At 51.1% G+C, this 18,610-nt stretch overlaps 1 protein-coding gene and 1 long non-coding RNA gene across 2 annotated transcripts; one reads left to right on the top strand and one right to left on the bottom strand.

The window, feature by feature from the left end:
- Window positions 1-5,991: 5,991 nt before the first annotated feature.
- LOC139323755 (uncharacterized) lies at window positions 5,992-7,085 on the bottom strand. The gene is made up of 2 exons (XR_011601011.1): window positions 6,257-7,085; window positions 5,992-6,060 (listed from the first exon to the last, which is right to left on the bottom strand). It is a non-coding gene; the product is annotated as an uncharacterized lncRNA (long non-coding RNA).
- Window positions 6,877-17,589, top strand: GOT2 (glutamic-oxaloacetic transaminase 2). The gene is made up of 10 exons (XM_070953221.1): window positions 6,877-7,091; window positions 7,619-7,775; window positions 8,721-8,849; window positions 9,888-9,947; window positions 10,044-10,205; window positions 10,510-10,614; window positions 12,915-13,065; window positions 13,994-14,159; window positions 14,652-14,802; window positions 16,033-17,589. The coding sequence occupies exons 1-10, from the start codon at window positions 6,877-6,879 to the stop codon at window positions 16,153-16,155; spliced, it is 1,419 nt and encodes a 472-aa protein (XP_070809322.1). The 3' UTR covers window positions 16,156-17,589.
- The last annotated feature ends 1,021 nt before the right edge of the window (window positions 17,590-18,610 follow it).

Here is an 18,610-nt window from a genome sequence, read left to right as displayed (position 1 = left end):
CCTCAGAGCCAGACCCATAGCCCAGAGGCGAAGTCCTTGCACCATTTGGCTTCTCCAGAATGTATCCTAACCACAAATAAATAGGAAACTGGCCCCCAGCCAAGTCTGTCTCCAGCATCAGCCCAATTTCCAAATCTCTGTAGCCAATTAGGAAAAAGGTGAGGGGCTGCAGCTTAGAGTTCCGTTTGGAAAGGGACACATCTGTCCACATTAAAAAAAACAACTGGGCAGACTTGCTCTGGTGGCCACCAAGAGGAAGACTGCATTTTTTTCACCTGGTTCTTTTGTGACTAAATTGTTTCTACCAAGTATTTTCTTCAGGGCTGCTCCAGCAGGGCTGTTAAGAAGCTGAGAGGTATTCAAAATAGCAATAATGCTTCCTGTTTCCCTCCCAGCCATTCTGAAATCTTAACACCAGAACAGCTGGGGTGTGTGATTTTATTAAAAGATTTAAAAACAAAGATACAAACTATTATAGCGTAGGGAGGATAAAAAAAAGGGGGGGGAATCAGAGCTAAAAGCAAACAAGAAAGACGATACAATGAAGTAGCATCAGATATTCTCTAGAGCATTTATAAATTTACCCTTTTTTCTAAAAGTCTCTAGATATTCTCTGTCATCTAGGTCATGTTTGTTCCAAAGGTGCTTTTTCAGGAGGCAGCTGGACTTTGTTTTTTCTTTGAAGATGTTTCGCTTGTCATCCAAGAAGCTTCTTCAGCTCTGACAGGATAGTGGGGAATGGAACTTTTTTTTTTTGCATAATTTATTTTTATTTCTATTTGTCTTACTATTAACACCGATATCCGTCATTGTAAAAGCTTACTTTTTTGAGAAATAAACAAGAGTAGACTTGAAAGAAGAGCCAAAAGGCTGTTCCTGCAGAGCCCGCATACTCCGGATTCACATCCCCAGATGGCCCTTTTCTCTCTCAGTTCACAAACTTCACCTAGGGACTTGGGATGTTCAGGGTCACCATCTCCAAGCAGAATTCATTGATCCAACTCATTGGTGTTGGAGAAACTGCCAACAGTCGCCATCTGCCATCCTTTTCTATGAGATCAATATGAGGCCAGAGAATGGTGCTTTTCTGTGTATTTTGGAACAGCCCCATTTGAAGTGAGGTTACCCCAAAGTTTTCTGGAAATTACTGAAACTAGAGACCTTGTGGAAACCTTGTGGTGATGCAAGTTACTTAGAACTGCATTTTGATTCTAGAATTATGTAATTCTACCCTAATTCTCTCCTGTTTACATGAAGTCCTTGGGAAGAGATCATTTCTTGGCACCATCATGTCTAGGACCAAAGCTAAGATTGTAATTGAATCAACAGACTTCCAAATACACTGCTCTTCTGTCGTGCTGTGATTCAGTCTCAAGTCTATTTCTCCCCACCCAGGTCCTAACAGCCTCCAGATGCCCATCCAGAAAATTGCCCGAAGTAGAGATGCATTCCTTGGTATCAAAGGATTGAGGAATCCTCATCTCAAAAACAAAATGGCAGCTCAGAGCTGAAACCCCGAGGCTAGGAGGGAGATGTTTCGACATTTTCAAGAGTGTGGGGGTCAATTAACCATCCACAGACCCCCCTCCCAGCAAGCTGAGGTATTTTCGGCTCAATAGAGCTGTGGATGGAGCCCAAGGATAAAACCTGAGGCGAGCCCGAAGATCAGCTGTTTGTCGGTAAAAAGACTGAGGGCGGTGGGGAGGATGTCAACATCAAAGCCTGGCTGTCACGACCGGGTCAACCACTGAGTCTAATACAGCTGATGAAATGGTTGGCGAGACGGTGGCAACAGCGACTCCGGATAGGGTGTTGATGATGATGCCTGGGCTAATAGGCGCTGCATGTAGCAACAGCGGCGATGATGTCTACGGCAAGGGGGGTTACCACAATGGCGAGGGGAATGGCGCTAATGGCAGCGACGGCAACACCAGGAGGCTGCAAGGAAGCCCTCGTTGTTAATAGAGGAGAGGGCAATGCTGCAAAGGCTATAAATGTTAGGATCCCTTCAACCTCTAGGGATCTGTTGCACTCCTCTTTCTTGAAACTCTGAGGACTTACTAAACTAATTGAACTAAGTAGCCTGAGCAAGGTGATGGATAGGGACTGAGGATTACAAACTGGAGATGATGACTTACTCTCCCCCTCAACTGTCCCTCTCTCCTTTATCAGATCTAGGTCTATTACGACCACTCAGCGTTAACTTGCAATCTTAGATCGATCTGCAGCTTTATTTACCACCTATTCCCCCAAGATTACCCTGATTATTTAACCCTAAATTCTTTGTCCAGTGGCTCTTACTTTTTTGATCTAATCCTCGGCCATCGCTGGTATCAGGACTGGAGGAGATACAGACATCGAGAGTCTTGGATTATGGGGAGATAGACCACCTTCTCTTTGTTTGTTTCAAATGCTTTGGTCGCTGTGAGAGGACGACCCTTTGAGACCTCTACCCCCACCTCCTTTGGATGGACTTACTACAACCACAAGACTTCCCATCGTCGTGAGAGGGCGATGATGTTCCGATGTATTGACATTTGTAACATACCGGTCTCCCTTTAACATCTATTTCCTCCCTTATTTTAAATTACCTGTCTTAACCATCTCTAACACTCTTAGAAGAAAATGATCCTTCATCTCCTTCAACTCGCTCCTATCTTTGATGTATTCAACTGCGGAGCTCCTTGCACTGCGAGATTCCCCCCTCTCGCATGTCTGGCCCTCTCAGTTATCAAGGGCCGCCCTTGAGGACGGGTTTTGGAACCCTGAGAGGTGGCTTGCAAAAAACCGACGGCTTTGGGGGTTTTTAGATAAATCTTTAAGTTCTATTTTAAGGGGTTCTGGGAGGGATTGTGGGAATGGATCTGGGGGGATCCATAAATCCACTGAAAGGGGTAATGGGTCTGATGATCACGGTGGGGAGGATGGGGACAGAAATCTGACAAGGATGCAGGGGGATGAAGCGATGGGCATTAGTATAGTAAGTGGGAGGGGCAGATATGACGGCTGCAGGGGGCCATATTATGTTTCGGGAGTGCACACTCGTTGTTTACGAGCGATTGCTCACTCCGACCCCCAAAGCACTGCTCGTTTCCCGGGTTGTTCAGAGTCTCAGACCCTGGGTCTACGGCTGATGTTATGTAATGCCAGGTCAGTGGTAAATAAAGCCCCCCTCATTCATGATCTTATTTCAGAGGGGGGTGCTGACCTGGCAGGGATTACGGAGACCTGGTTAGGCCAGGAGGGAGGAGTTCCCCTTGTGGAAATGTGCCCGCCAGGTTTCCGTGCATTCCATCAGCCAAGGACTCAGGGAAGGGGTGGGGGAGTGGCAGCAATCATTAGAGAAAGTCTTTGCCCGAGGGAGGCCACTGTTCCTCAGATAGCCGGATGCGAGTCCCTCCTTGTGAAGTGGGGTCGCGGGATTCAGATGGGCCTACTGATTGCGTACCTGGCTCCCTGCCACGTAACAGCGGTCCTGCCTGAGCTGCTCGACATTATAGCCGGGGTAGCGGTGGAAACCCCCAGACTTATTGTTATGGGGGATTTTAACCTGCCATCCGCTGGTGAGATGTCGGAGATGGCTCGGGAGTTCATGGCTTCCATGACGGCCATGGACCTGACCCAGGTAGTTCAAGGCCCCACCCTCTTGGGGAATCACACTCTGGACTTGATTTTTGTCTCTGAATGATCTAAGAATAGGGGATATAGACATCAAGCCCTTGTCATGGTCTGATCATTCTCTCCTTCACATGGACTTTCAAGTCACTTCCACCCACCGCAGGGAGATGGAACCAACCAAATGGTTCCGTCCCAGGCGCCTGATGGACCCTGAAAGGTTCCTGATGGAGCTGGGGCCATTTCCTGAGACTCTGGCTCACGACTCGACTGAGGACCTGGTGGTCGCCTGGGACAGGGCGGCTACTGCGGCCTTGGATCGCGTCGTGCCTTTGCGGCCTCTGACCCGATGCCGATCTCGTCTAGCGCCTTGGTTTTCCGAGGAGCTGAGAGAGATGAAGCGTCGGAAAAGACGCCTGGAGAGCGATTGGAGGACAAGCCGATCTGAATCTGACCGAACACAGGTGAGATCTTATATTAAGACCTACCTAGTGGCGATAAGAGCGGCGAAGTCTAGCTACTTCTCCGCTCTTATTGCATCTGCAGAGAACCGCCCAGCCGCGCTGTTTAGGGTGACCCGCTCCCTATTTCAGGTGGGGGTACGGGAAGATCCCTTAAAGGGTCGAGCTGAGGATTTTGTACAATTCCTGCATGATAAAGTCGCTCAGATTCGGGAAGGCCTGGATTGGGTAGATCCAGGGGAGGAGACAGGGGCAGGTCTTGAGAGCGTTATCTGGGAAGAGTTTGACTCTGTGGCTCCTGAGGACGTGGACAGGATTCTGGGCAAGCTTAACGCTGCCACGTTTATTGGACCCGTGTCCCTCCTGGTTGGTACTGGCCTCCCGGGAGGTTACACGAGGCTGGCTCCAGGGGATTATAAATGCTTCTCTGAGTGAGGGTGTTTTTCCCGCCGCCTTGAAAGAGGCGGTTGTGAAGCCCCTCCTCAAGAAGCCTTCCCTGGACCCGGCTATATTATCAAATTATCGTCTAGTCTCCAATCTTCGCTTTGTTGCAAAGGTTGTTGAGAGTGTGGTGGCGCAACAACTACCCTGATACCTGGATGAAGTTGTCTATCTGGATCCAGTCGGGCTTCAGGTCACGATACAGCACGGAAACGGCATTGGTCGTGTTGGTGGATGATCTCTGGAGGGCTCGGGACAGAGGTTGCTCCTCTATCCTGGTCCTATTAGATCTCTCAGCGGCTTTTGATACCATCGACCATGGTATCTTATTGCACCAGCTGGAGGGGTTAGGAATAGGGGGCACTGTGCTTCAGTGGTTCTCCTCTTTCCTCTCTGACCGTTCACAGTTTGTGTTGGCAGGGGGGCAGAGGTCGACCTCGAGGCACCTTATTTGTGGAGTGCCGCAAGGGTCAGTCCTCTCACCCCTTCTGTTCAACATTTATGTAAAACCGCTAGGCGAGATCATCCGTGGTTTTGGGGTGAGTGTTCATCAGTATGCTGATGACACCCAGCTATACATCTCCACCCCAGACCACCCCAATGATGCCCTTGCTGTGATGTCCCGTTGCCTGGAGGCCGTGCGGATCTGGATGGGGAGAAACAAGCTCAGACTCAACCCCTCCAAGACCGAGTGGCTGTGGCTTCCGGCATCCCGGTATAGTCAGCTGGTACCATCACTGACAATAGGGGATGAGATCTTACTCCCCACAGAGAGGGCCCGCAACTTGGGTGTCCTCCTGGATTCACGGTTATCTTTAGAAGATCATTTGACGGCCGTGACCAGGGGTGCCTTTTATCAGGTTCACCTGATCCGCCAGTTGCGTCCCTTTCTGGATTGGGACGCCTTGCACACGGTCACTCATGCCCTAGTTACCTCCCGTATGGACTACGGTAATGCTCTCCACATGGGGCTCCCCTTGAAAAGCACCCGGAGGCTCCAACTGGTCCAGAACGTAGCCGCACGGGTGATTAAGGGTGCAGCTCGTTATGCCCATGTAACACCTCTCCTACGCGAGCTGCACTGGCTCCCGGTGGTCTTCCGGGTGCGATTCAAGGTGTTATTTATCACCTTTAAAGCGCTCCATGGCTTAGGACCTGGGTACCTACGAGACCGTCTTTTGACACCAATAGCCTCCCACCGACCAGTTTGTTCTCACAGGGAGGGACTACTCAGGGTACCGTCAGTCAAATTATGTTGACTGGCGACTCCCAGGGGGAGGGCCTTCTCTGTGGGGGCTCCAACCCTTTGGAATGAACTGCCCCCAGAGATACGTAATATCCCTGATCTCTGTGCTTTCCGCCGTGCCCTCAAGACCCTGATGTTCCAAGAGGCGGGGCTAAACATACAAACATGTGAATGATTTTTTAAATGTGATCTAATTCTGGGTTTTCTTTAATTGACCAAACTAAGTAATAATTTTAATTAGCAATTTTATGATGTTTGTGTGTCTATATTTTTCTTGACTGTACACCGCCTTGAGTCCTACGGGAGAAAGGCGGTATAGAAATATAATCAATCAATCAATCAATCAATCAATCAATCTCACCTTGGCAGATGTCAAGCATGGTGGCACCCCACACCGGAGAGCCTGAGGAGCCCCCCTCCCTCCCCAGCCACCTGCCAGAATCGCCTATTCAGCCAGGAGGGCCACCACAGTGCACTGCTCCCCAATCCCAACCTTCACGGACGGTCCAGACTCCAGAGGGACACCGTGATCAGAACGATCCGAGGCTGGTGGACGGTCCTTTCGTGGGGCCGCTCCAGCTGATCAACAAAGGCAGCCAACCTAGTTTGGGTTCCATCTGGAAAAGGTCCCGTATTCTCAGCTATTGCCGCCATGTCGTTTTCTCAACCAGCTTGAGGCCATTAAGGCCGATGGGTCGTCTTCCGAGTAGGAAGGGAGCGCAGCGTACGAAGGACCTCAACGGGGCGCTTAGCGAAAGAAATCCCTTCCCTAGAGCGGGACCTGCGTGCAGCCTCTCCAGTGGCGAAGACGGGCTCCCTAGTTGGTTTCCACAAACCTGACGGCGGGAGCCCCGACGGAAGCCTCGTAAGGCCCAAGAGACCATCCTCCTGCCTGCGCTCTCCCGAGGGGTCGGGCTTCCCTTGAGGTGGGCTTTGCTCCGCCAGTCGTTGCCGACCGCGGGCTTCCTGGAGAAGCGGGGCCGCTTCCGGGCTTCGGCCCTCCGGCGGCCACGCGGGCTCTCTTTGACCCGGCCGCACCGGGCCCGCCGTCGGCCTCAGCATCCCCCGCTGAGACAGAGCCCGTCCCCGCCGGCAAAGCGCGACGGCAGCGCAATGAACGGCGCATGCGCGGGACGTCGAGAAGCGCCTCGAAAGGACCCGGTGACCGCGAGACTTCCGCCCGAGGAGTTTAAGCCCCGCCCCTTCCGACTCCGGGAAGCAGCAGGTCCGCAGGATCCCTTCGCCCGCTCCGCTGCCATGGCGCTCCTGTGGTCCGGTGGCCGCTCGCTCCTGCCTCCCCGCGTGGCCGCCCTCGCGGTCCGAGCCAGGTAACGGCGTCGGCACCTGGGAACGCGGCCGAGAGGCGAAGCCGGGCGACCCCTTTTTGTCCTTCGGCGGACCCCGTCGCGGGATCGCGGCGAGGAGGGCGCCCGTGATTGGGCGGCTCGGGGGGCGGGAGCGCCTGGCCGGTCTCCGATTGGCGGCCTCGCGGGCGGCCTCGGTGCCCTTGGAGCGGAGGCGCGCGGGCGGGGGGGGGAAGCGAGCGGGGTTTCTCGCCCGACGGGGGTCCCGCCGCTCCGGTCTAGCGCGTCGCGGCCCAGCCTCGCCCCGCTTCTGCGGCGCCCCATGGCGGCGAGAGTCGGCCTGGTTCCCGCCTTAAGCGGCGCTTCCGGAGGCCGTTCTCGGCCTTCGCCCCCCTGGTGTTCGGGCGGGGGCGGCCCTGGGGGAAGGCGGCGGGCCCCTCCCTGCAACCTCTTTGCCCCGCGCGAGCCTGGACGGGGCCGGGGGGGCGAGAGCTGGGCTTCCTCCGGCGGCGGCCCCTGCGCGGCTGACCTCCCGTTCCTGGACGCTGCAGCTCCTGGTGGGCTCACGTGGAGATGGGCCCCCCCGACCCGATCCTGGGGGTGACGGAGGCCTTCAAGAGGGACGGCAGCGCCAAGAAGATGAACCTGGGAGTCGGGGCTTACCGGGACGACCACGGGAAGCCCCACGTCTTGACCTGCGTCCGCAAAGTAAGCGGCCTCCTCTCGGATCCCCCCACCCCGGGGGCTTCGGTGGGGCGGTTGGGTCAGGCTGCCTTTGGACGGCCTCTGCCTTGGCCCCGTTGCCCATAGACCGGCCAGCAGCTCTGATGGGGCCCAGAGGGAAGTTTGAGGACCTGGGAGCAGCTGCAGCTTCTCTCAAACTCTCCCTCCCTCCCTCTCCTGCCTGTGGAATGGCTGAAGGGGGCATGATGGGTGAGGATTGTAGCCTTTACTGATGGGATCCAATCCAGAGACGCCGAGTGGCTGGCTGGCTCCATCTTGCCCGCGTCTTTTAGCAGCAGGAACTCTCTGACTGAAGAGCTGCAGAAGCCCGAATGAGAGTGGAGGAATGGCTTGATTAAATGGACAATCTGCCTATTAAGAAACTGCTGAAGCAGCACCAGGGTTTGGTGTTTGTATGTTGCAGTAGCCAAAATGTAAATGTAAATGAGTGAACTATCCATGGGATGCGGGCTTGGCATTAAATAAGTGACAGTTCATCTTTTCTGAGGGATCTTGCTCTCTCAGAAAAGATTAACAAGATTAACAAAGACAGTTCAGAGAACAAATTTACAGATGTAAGAAGGGGGCAGGACAATCTGAATTTAGGTGTTTGCCTTTTCTGCACCGAAAATGTCAGGAAAGTAACCACAGGTAGGTAAGTATTGGCCACTTGAAGGCAAGCCTAGCCAAGGGAATGAGTAATGGCTGTAGCAAAACGCACCTGAGCTAGAAAAGTGATTACTGTTCAAGCTCTCAACTATTTGACTAATTCTTTCTTTACACCATATTCATAATCCTACAAACTTCCTTCTCCTTCCTGTTGAAACCCTGCATTATTTAGAATAGTAATCTAGGAACAGTATTGGGTGAATATTTCCAATTTACAGGCGGGAGAAATCAATAAGTAAATTGAATATCTTTATGGTCTAGGCAGAAGCCCAGATAGCTGCTAAGAAGATGGACAAGGAATATTTGCCAATATCTGGGCTAGCAGACTTCAACAAGGCATCAGCTGAACTGGCTTTGGGAGAAACAAATGAGGTTATACAAAGTGGCCGGGTAAGGAGCCAAATGAAATATTTATCAAGTGCATTCAGACAGAGGTTCTTATATCAGAAGCTGTCTTTGCTGTGCAAGATTTGGATCGTTTGTGGATGAAGAGTTGACTTCTGGAGAGGCTTTAGCTGAGCCTTTGAAATCAGTCACCTCCAATTGCTCTGTTGGAAAAGGTGAAAGTAACTGTATAACCCACAATGCTGACAATGCATCTTTTGAAAACACTTGGAGATTCTGGGTCCCAGAGAGGCAGTGTTTCAGCAGGTGAACCATCTCCTTTTATTCCATTTGTTGGAAGGTAATATGTGGGACATGTAAATGCAGTTTTGTGTGAAAACACGGAAACTCCACATTTTCTTGATGTTTGGCTTGGATGTGCCACTACGGATCAATCCTACAGTTTAATGTGATCTCTTGATCTCTCCTCAAAACATGCTCACAGTGACTGTCCAGAAGAAGATATACTGTGGCTATCCCAAAGAAGCATAGTTAATTTAATCACATAATGTGCAAGTAGTAGAATTAGCCCTAAATAAACGTCTTCCTTAGGTAAGTTGGGAACCCAACTAGGAGATTAACACTTAGCTGCTTGTATCTCAAGAGTGGTTTCAATTTTCACATTCCCCACTGAAATCTTGCAATCCCACCCATTGCACAAATTAAATAATGCCAGGCAAGGGGCTGTCTGGCCTCAAATTTCGTTGTGACTAGCTTCGCTCTGCTCAGTTGCTGCTCTCTAGTATCACAAAAGTATCACTGCAGTTGAAAATTGCAATGGTTTTTTTCAGTTGGTTGAGTGTGACTACCCTCACAGCAGAGGTATAAAACTTGTGGCCCTGTGGATTTTTCTGGGACTTCCTTTCTCCAAATTTGTAACTGTTAGCTCTGGGGGAAAGTGGATTTTGGGCTCCAATTTCCTGCTTCTTTAAAGTTTTTGGCTGCAAAATTAAAGAGCAGCTCAGTATTTTCTAAGCTACAACAATCTCTCTTTTTCCTTGTTGGTATCTGGATTTCTCATGTGCCTTCTCTGCATCCTTTCAGTATGTTACGGTACAGACAATTTCTGGAACTGGGTCTTTAAGGGTTGGCGCTAACTTCTTGGTGAGTGCTCATTTAAAATCTTTAAATGTAGAGAATAGGGCTCGTTGAGCCATCTACAAGCTCCAACTCAGCTGCCTCCCCTTTCTTCCTGTTTAGCAACGATTCTTCACCTCCAGCCGTGACGTGTTCCTCCCCAAGCCTTCCTGGGGGAATCACACCCCCATTTTCAGAGATGCCGGAATGCAGCTACAAAGCTATCGTTACTATGACCCCAAAACGTGCGGCTTCGACTTCACTGGAGCTTTGGAAGACATTTCTGTAAGTTTACACTAATGGTGTAATGATATGGTGGGAGGATCACACGTGCGGAAAAATGTAGCCCAGAAAGCCCCAGTGTGAGGCAAGGCTGATTGAAGCTGAAGTCTGTAGCCACTTTTAAAAAAGCCAAGATGATGCGTGGAAGGCTCGTTCCGTAGGCAGGGGCTCTTTTATCCGATGCAGGAAAGTACAACAATGAGAAGAGGGGTTTGCCATGTTTTGTGATGGGGGAAATGACTTTTTATTTAAGGGGATTGTGATCCATGCCTTATCCCTGCATCCTCTTTTTTTTTTTTTTTTAAAGAAAATTCCAGAAAGGAGCATTATTCTGTTCCATGCCTGCGCTCACAACCCCACTGGAGTGGACCCTCGTCCAGAGCAATGGAAGGAGCTGGCGGTAGCGGTGAAGGTGAGTGCTGGGCCCAGGCAGGAGTCTCCCTTCAGCCCTTATGGGGTTTGGCTGTGCTCCTTTGGGCCCTGTAGGATGTAGGGGAAACGGATGTTTCATTTGGTTCTAATTATGTTGGGATTTGGGTTTTTTTAAAGATGTAGTTGGCTGGCCATATCTGTGAGAATGTAGTAGCCGCTCTCAGAGACTGGAGGGTCACACTCAAGCAAAGGGCAGGGCGTCTTGATTTTTACTTTACAATTTAATTTTCTTTTTGTACCTAAAAATGGCTTTTCTTTTACATTTATATCTATTTTTCACATTGTTCTTAATATTTTATTTTACAAGGGGAAGCTTTTTCAAAGTACAACTTTAAAAGGATGCTTTGAACTTGAGACCAAAGTTTGCAGCTCATGCTGCTAACAAAATTAGTTTGGGGTGGGGGGATAAGATGGTTATTTGGGATTTTTTTTCTATCTTATCCAAGAAACGGCAAACATTTGCCTTTTCTGAATTATTAGAGCTAACTATGAAACATAATCCTTTTCCCCCTTCAGGAAGAGGCAGAGAAGAAGAGGTCTGTTAGTGGCTGAAGGAGGGAAGTGGGTGGGTGGGGAAGGGCGGTGGTAGTTGAAAAGCCTGTGGGATGGGAGCATCCTGGACCACGTGGGACTTGCCATTGACCCACTTGTGGTCCAGTGGCCACATTTTCGGCCTCTGAAGGTGTAGAAGGAAAGTTGTTGGGGAAAAACAAGCTGTTTTGTTCAATATATGGTGCTTTCAGAACAAGTTTCAAGGACCTCTGATTGGAGAACTCCCGACTGGTTGATTGCATTGCTGAATAGCTAAGCCAGGGCCAGGTGGTCACTGATCCAACTCCCTGATCTTCAGTGGAGCTACAGAAACGGTGGGAGTAAAGAGGCAGCTAGAGTAGTAACGCAGAGACCCAGATATGAATGTGGTGGAGTCCAAATACTTACCCGTCTTCAGGCCTATATGGTGTGTGTTCCTCTGCATGTTCCTCTGCATGTTGCTCAGTTTCTGGGCAGTCTCCAACTTCCGTGTTTGGAGGAAAATGACTGAAAAACAGTAGGGAATCGGCTGCAGAGGAGCCTTGAGGATGCAGATTGTCTGGATCCCTTTCAATCAGGATTCAGACCAGGCTTCTCTGTCTTGTTGGGACTTCTCAGCAATGTTTGAGAATGGGGATGGTCTTAGGGTCCTGGGAAGGTGGAGATGGAGTAGTTCTGCTCCTGCCTGGTTCCAGGCGGTTGTTTGGGAAAGTCGAGCACCTGGGGCTCTAGTGGGGGGAATTGCAAGTCTCAGTTCTCTCCCTTCACGGTTTAGCCTTTCCTGGGAGAGATCATCAATAAGCTAATAATGCCCTGTGTCGCTACTCTGGTCCGGGTTGCTATGGAGGTGCTGAGCTTGTAGCTGGAAGGTGTGAAGGAATTAATGGGAAGAAACAAGCTCAGAGTAAGCCTGTGAGAGGCAGAGCTGTTGCAGTGGGATTTGGAAAGAGGGAGATCTTGCTGAAGCTGCAGGTGGAAGCTGTGTCCAGCGGTGGCTGGTGTGCCAGTAGCAGCCGTAGGGACTGCCTTCTCCAAAAAGAGTCGGCAAAAGGGCTGCTAGGGGGTGCTGCCCATATGACACGGGGATGGAGGATAGCCTCAGCTTTCAAGAGTATCTTGCCCTGGAGATGGGTTTCCTTCTTCTGGAAATAGCAATAGCACTTAGACGTACATGTGCTTCACAGTGCTTTACAGCACTCTCTAAGTTTCAGCCTCTTGCCCCCAACCATCTGGCTCCTTGTTTTACCCACCTCAGAAGGATGGAAGGCCAAGTCAACCTTGAGCCAGTCAGGATCGAACTCCTGGCAGTGAGCTGAATTAGCCTGCAATACTGCATTCTAACCACTGCCTCACCACGAAACCTTGCTTTGATACTGTGGGTGTGGTGAAGGTGGCCACCTTTTGTTCACGTTGATGATTGTTATTATGTATCATTTATTATTTTACACACCACTCTGAGTTACTTATTCTGCTAATTAATAAATGTAATGAAACCATGAGGACATGGCTGGCAATGCTATAATGACCTTCAGCCTTCTTGCGTTTTTGGTTTTTTTTTTCAGTATTGAGTTGCGTGCATCAGATGCTTGTGTGTTACACATTTCAGGGCATTGGGGGGTGGGGTTTTTTGTTTTGGGGGGGTGTTTGTATGAAAACCTCAGGTGGCTTATTGAGCTACCCATTGTACAAATGGAGGGCCGGCAGCTGGGTGTTCTGCTTCAGCGGCCACCCTTGGAAACTCTTTTCCAGAAAAGGAACCTCTTCACCTTCTTTGACATGGCCTATCAGGGTTTTGCTAGCGGGGACATAAACCGAGATTCATGGGCCGTCCGTCACTTCATTGAGCAAGGCATTAACATTGTACTCTCCCAGTCATACGCCAAGAACATGGGCCTCTACGGTAAGCCTTTTCTCTCTTCCCCCCAAGACCTCAAGGAAAGGCTAGAAAGGGGAGTTTCTGGGGTGTCCCCAGGAAAAATGGGGATGCCGTGACTTTACACCACCTCTGAGGGAAGGGGGGTTCCCTCTTGGGTTGCTCCCAGAAACGGTGGCTAGCAAGAGCCTGCTTGATGCACAGAGGGTGCAGGGGCTTTGCCTGCTGGGCAGTTCATGCCATCTGGTCCAGTTCTGGGTATGGCAGCACCCAGTCAAGAGCTACATTGGGGTCTTCTCCACCTGCTAAATTGGGTCGTTCCTAGGAGGGCTCAATAAATCCCTCCAACAATAACCAAACTGGCTGGGTATCTACAGCATGGTAAATGCTGCCCCCACCCCAGAATGGAGGATGCAACTAAACCAAGTTCCCCCCTCTCCCTTGGGGCTGGCCTGGCACCAGCAGCTGTCACTGTGGGAAAAGATGGCCAAGACTTTCACCTGGCAGGGCCTGCTTCTGCCTTGGCTGCAGTGCCCAAGCCTCTGGGCAGGTCACGCAGGGGAGGTGCGCCTTTGAGCCCAGGCCTTGAACCGGAGCCGTCCTAGCTGCCCTGTCCTCCCATCTCCTTGCAAGAAGGTTTAGCTCCTCGTGTGTAATAGACCAGGAAAGGGAGTTGGACTTCTGTGCGTTCACACACCAGCAGGCCTCCTGCTGTTTGGGGGGGTGGGGGGGAGGAAGGGTTTGGAGCTCTTCTATGGCTGTGGCAGGGCTGAACCCTCCATCTTGAAGAAATGACTCGGAGAATGATGGTCTTCAGGATAGGACTATGTCGGGGGTTTGTCCAGTCAACAGGGCCAGGGAAGGAAGCAAGAGAGGCTGCAAGGGGGGGGGGGTGCCTGGGTGGTGTTGCTGTTGTAGCGAGGAGGGGTCCACACTCAACTTGGCCTCTGTCTAGGGGAGCGTGTGGGCGCCTTCACTGTCATTTGCAAGGATTCCGAAGAAGCCAAGAGAGTGGAGTCCCAGCTCAAGATCCTGATCCGTCCCATGTATTCCAACCCCCCCATCAATGGGGCTCGGATAGCTTCCATTATCCTAAACAGCCCTGATCTGCGAAAGGAATGGTAAGGGTCCTGGGAGGCAGAGCAGAGGCCGGATTGTCTTCTGTGCTTTAGCTGTGGCTTTGCTCTGCTTTGGAGCCAGAAGCCTTTGTGTAGGTGGACCTCGGGCGAGATCCTCTCGGGACTGAATGCTGCTGGGGCCAAAGCGTCTTAGTGCAGCATCATGTGCTGGGCTGCTCCTGGCATAACTGCAGAGGTTTTGAAGGGAGTGCCAGGATGGGCCAGAGGTGGGGGTGACCTTGTCAAGTGACATAGATGCCTTTTGAATCTCCTTCACCCTGGGAAAGCAGAGCAGTCCGACTCTGAATTGAGGGCCAAGTATTCTGTCCTTAATGGAAATGCCTCCACTTGAAATCAGGCCTCTTTCCAAGTCAGCTTGCTTCTCCCTCTGGGTTCTGAGATGGGGTCACGGAGAGCAGGACGGGGAGGGCCTGGGTGGTAGTGGTGGGCCTGCTCTCCCTGCTGCTGAGCACCCTTTCTGGCTTCTCTGGGCAGGCTAGCAGAGGTGAAGGGAATGGCCGACCGCATTATCGGCATGCGCACCCAACTGGTGGCCAATCTGAAGAAGGAAGGTTCTTCTCATAACTGGCAGCACATCACGGATCAGATCGGCATGTTTTGCTTCACGGGACTGAAGCCGGAACAGGTAAGAAGGGGGTGGGCTGGGCGTCCAGAGCCTTTTGTCTGCCTTGACCCTAGTTGGGCTCTGTTCACCTTTTGCCCCCTTTATTTAGCAGCCCGACCCTGGGGGGCTTCCGAGAAGCTTGCCTCCCCTGCTTTAGGGGGGAGCCTTATTTTCATCTCTACTCAGCCCCAGATGCTTTCATGAAGGGGCTACAACGGGGATCTTAGGCTTGTAAATTAAGAGGCTGCCCAACTTTCTTTCTCTCCCTTTCTTTCTTTCTCTCTCATTCATTCATTCATATCCTGCCTTTATTACTTTCACATATGTATAATTCAAAGCGGCAAACATTTCCAGCACTCCTTATTTTCTTCAAAACCGCCCTATGAGGTGGGTTGGGCTGAGAAAGAGTGACTAACCCAAAGTCAGTCAGTAAACTTACATGCCTCTAAGGCTGGACTAAAACTCACCGTCTCTTGGTGACAGGCCCAGCATCACCCAGCTGGCTTTCATAGCTAAGGTGGGACTAGAATTCACAGCCTCCAGATTTTTGGGTCGGCACCTTAAGCACTGCAGCAAACTGGCTCTCTATTGCTGTAGAGTCTAGACTCTCTTCTTTTAAAACATTAAAAGAAAAGGTGTATACTGTCCTCTCTGGTTTTCAAGACTCGATCAAGTCTATTACGGTACAGGCTGAGGTTTGTGTGTGTATGTAGTTCAAGCTTAGAAGATAATGACACCCGTTTGCGTTTCTCACAGTTGAAACAACTGTGCAGGTTGCCTATCAGCTTCTGAGCCAGGTTCAGTCCTGTCAAATCACTGAGAACTTTGTGTCTGGCCTGCTGGCCAGAGGCTCCAGAGGACAGAGCCCCCCCCTCCTCCTGGTCATGGTCTTGCTATGCTCCTTGAACTTGCTGAAGTCCCCTCAATCTTGGGTGTTGGGAATCACCTGGGCTTTTAGTTTCGATTATGTTGTATTGAAATAACTTCTGCTGTAGTATAGCATAAAAATTAGTGAAAAATTAAAATAGTGAATGTAGCTGGTGATGCCCAGAAAACCGCAGGATAACTGAGGGATTTCCCCTCCCATGTTGGTGCTGCCTTTGTTGCAGCAAAGAAGGAAGCGGGTGGGGGGTGGGGGGGGTGTCTCTGCTGCTTGGCCAGCCAGCCAGGCTCCTTGGGAGACACAATTGCTGGGCTTTCAGGGTGGGCCTTGGGAAGGCCTCCCCCTGAACTGAACCTTCTGTTTTCCAGGTGGAACGGTTAACCAAAGAATTCTCCGTCTACATGACCAAGGATGGCCGCATCTCCGTTGCAGGTCTCACCTCGAGCAACGTGGCTTACCTGGCTCATGCCATCCACCAGGTGTCCAAGTGAACAGGGAGGATTGTCTGGATGGCTTCGTACTCTGGCTAGGCTGGGGGGAAGAGTAGGAGGAGCAGCAGTGCGTAGCAAAAGCATTTCCCTTGCTTTTCACCATCTGTCACTTGGCTGTGTGTCATGCCCCACCCTTCATCGCCTGAGGTGACTTCCGGTCTTGTGTGCAAACACTCCGGCATCCTCTGAGCTGGGCTAGGAGACTCTTGGTCTCTGCGAGGGTAGCCTTCCCCAGGACTACAGCTCCCATAAATAGCCAGCCTAATTTCAAGTGCGCCCTGTTCAGTCTGCTTGCTTGGAGTGGACATCCTTCTCCCAAACTCTGCGCCCAGGGATTCAACGCAAGCTCTCAAGGAAGAGTGGCTTTTTTTCTTGCTAGAAAAAGTTCTCGTCAATCCTATGACAGGAATCTAAGCACACACACACACACACACACACACCAATTTCCCAATAGAAAGCAGTTAGCACAGTATTTTAAACTATTCACTGACAGGTTTAATTCTGAATAACCATAACACATTAAATTGCCTTTCTTTCCTTTGGGGTCTTTGAGAAACCCTCGTATGTGTCCAGGATGGGATGCTTGCGTGGAAAGCCTTCCTCCTGGGGTAAAAAGCTTTGCAAAGTTGGCCTATGCTGTGGCGCTTAAAAAAGACAACTTGCCCATGTTAGTTTTTCTCAGCTGCTCATCTCACCAAGGAAATATTCTTTCTCCTATTCAAAAATTATTTTTAGTGCTGCTTCAGTTCCGGTAGAGATAGTTGCTCTAAAGTATGTGGCAGAACGTCCACAGAAATGGAACATCACATACATTAAGTAGGACAGAAGTTGCAAAACTGACCCCCAATATTCGCACTGCAAGCCCTCCTTTATGTTGTGAACACTTGTATGATGGACCCCTGAATCTTCTCATGTGTGTCTCCCCCCCATCTGAAAGCAGAGGGCAGGGGAAAGTGGCAATCGGCTGCTCAACCAATGAGCTTTACTAGCTGCACACCTGTCCTGTGCCAGGTTGATGCCAGGGTGCCTCCCCAGCTGCACCGTCTGATTGTCCCTTCAGAACCCCAAGTGGGGAGAAGCATTCTGGGGAACAGGGCGACCTGCACAGCTGCAGCCATCAAATGCCTTCTGCAGTCCATCCATCCTGTGACACGTTTTCTCAAATGAATCAGTGGAACAGCAAAGCCGCCGAAAGAGACACGTGGTAGTTGTGTGGCTGCTGAGAAAACTGCCTCTCCCATTTGGGAAGCCAAGCTCAGAAGCCTCTTCCAGCCTGGCAGGTTCTCCTCCCTCTCCTCCCCCCCCCCCCCAGAGGTTGTGGACAACCTGCCTCTTGTGCAGCTGCTGGGCTTCAGCCAGCCCTCCGTGAAGCCGCCGGTCTCTGCCTTCCTTCCCTCCCCCTCCCCCCTTTTAATAAAGCTGCTGTACATCAGACACCTTGGTCTGGGATTCTTCAGGGTTGCCCTTGGTCGCTTGCTTGGGACCCCACAGGGACGGAGGTTGTGGGGGTTGGTAGTGAAGTGACATCCATCTTGGACATCAAGAAAGAAGATGCGGGTTCGGCTGGGCCTTGGCTCCACCAGGGAGGGCTGTGAAATGCCCTGGGCGGCACGTGAGTTGGCCTTTGGCCTCAGTTCCCTGGCCTTTGGGTGTCCTTCAGCTGAATCGCCACTTCCCTGTGCCTGGGGGGGGGGGCGACTGGTGTGCTTTGTGTGCCCCCTTTGCTCTGAAGCCCTCTTGGAGTTACAGGGCTCCCTGCTTTAATAAATAGCCCCAATTCCCCAGGTTTGCACAACATGCTGGCCCATAACTGCCTCCCCCCAGGATGGGCCTCCATCTACAGGTGGTCTGAAGCAGGCCACGGGGTCTCCTTCCCAAGTGGGACTTCATCACAGCCAGTCAGAGTTGAAGGGCAGGAAGGGGTTGCAGAGATCATCCAGGCCACCACAAGGAGGGCTCTGAAGCCCTCTTGGAGTTACAGGGCTTTCTGCTTTAATAAACTGGCAGGAATAACCAACATTCCAGAAGATAGGCTCAAGATCCAGGTGGATCTTGACAGACTTGAACACTGGGCCCTAGCTAACAAAATGAAATCCAATGTAGAGGCAAGTAGTCTTACCCTTAGGCAAGAAAAACCAAAAGGACACGCATAGACTGGGTGGAACCAAGCTTAAGAGCAGGAACTGGGAGGGATCCAGGAGTCTTAGTGGACAACCAGCTAAGTATGAGCCAGCAGCAGCCAAAAAAGCCAATGCGATCCTAAGCTGCACTCAGAGGGATACTCAAGTGAAATACTAGTACCATTCTAAAGCCCTAGTAAGACCACCCCTAGAGTCCTGCATCCAGTTTGGTGGCCACATTATAAAAAAAATGTTGGGGCTCTGGAAGAAGTGCAGAGAAGGGGACTGGAGGCTAAAACATATGAAGAAGGGTTGCAGGAACCGGGCCTGGCTGG

Source organism: Pituophis catenifer, unplaced genomic scaffold, assembly GCF_029215685.1.
Source record: "Pituophis catenifer annectens isolate HBS135680 unplaced genomic scaffold, rPitCat1.0.hap2 SCAF_13, whole genome shotgun sequence".
In the NCBI taxonomy this organism is placed as follows: domain Eukaryota; kingdom Metazoa; phylum Chordata; class Lepidosauria; order Squamata; family Colubridae; genus Pituophis; species Pituophis catenifer.
This window is presented reverse-complemented; position numbering and strand designations above follow the sequence as displayed.

Coding starts and splice junctions, on each gene's coding strand:
- GOT2 (XM_070953221.1), top strand. CDS start 6,877: ATGAACGGCGCATGCGCGGGACGTCGAGAAGCGCCTCGAAAGGACCCG. Junction 7,776..8,720: donor TCTTGACCTGCGTCCGCAAA/GTAAGCGGCCTC, acceptor TTTATGGTCTAG/GCAGAAGCCCAGATAGCTGC. Junction 9,948..10,043: donor GGGTTGGCGCTAACTTCTTG/GTGAGTGCTCAT, acceptor CTTCCTGTTTAG/CAACGATTCTTCACCTCCAG.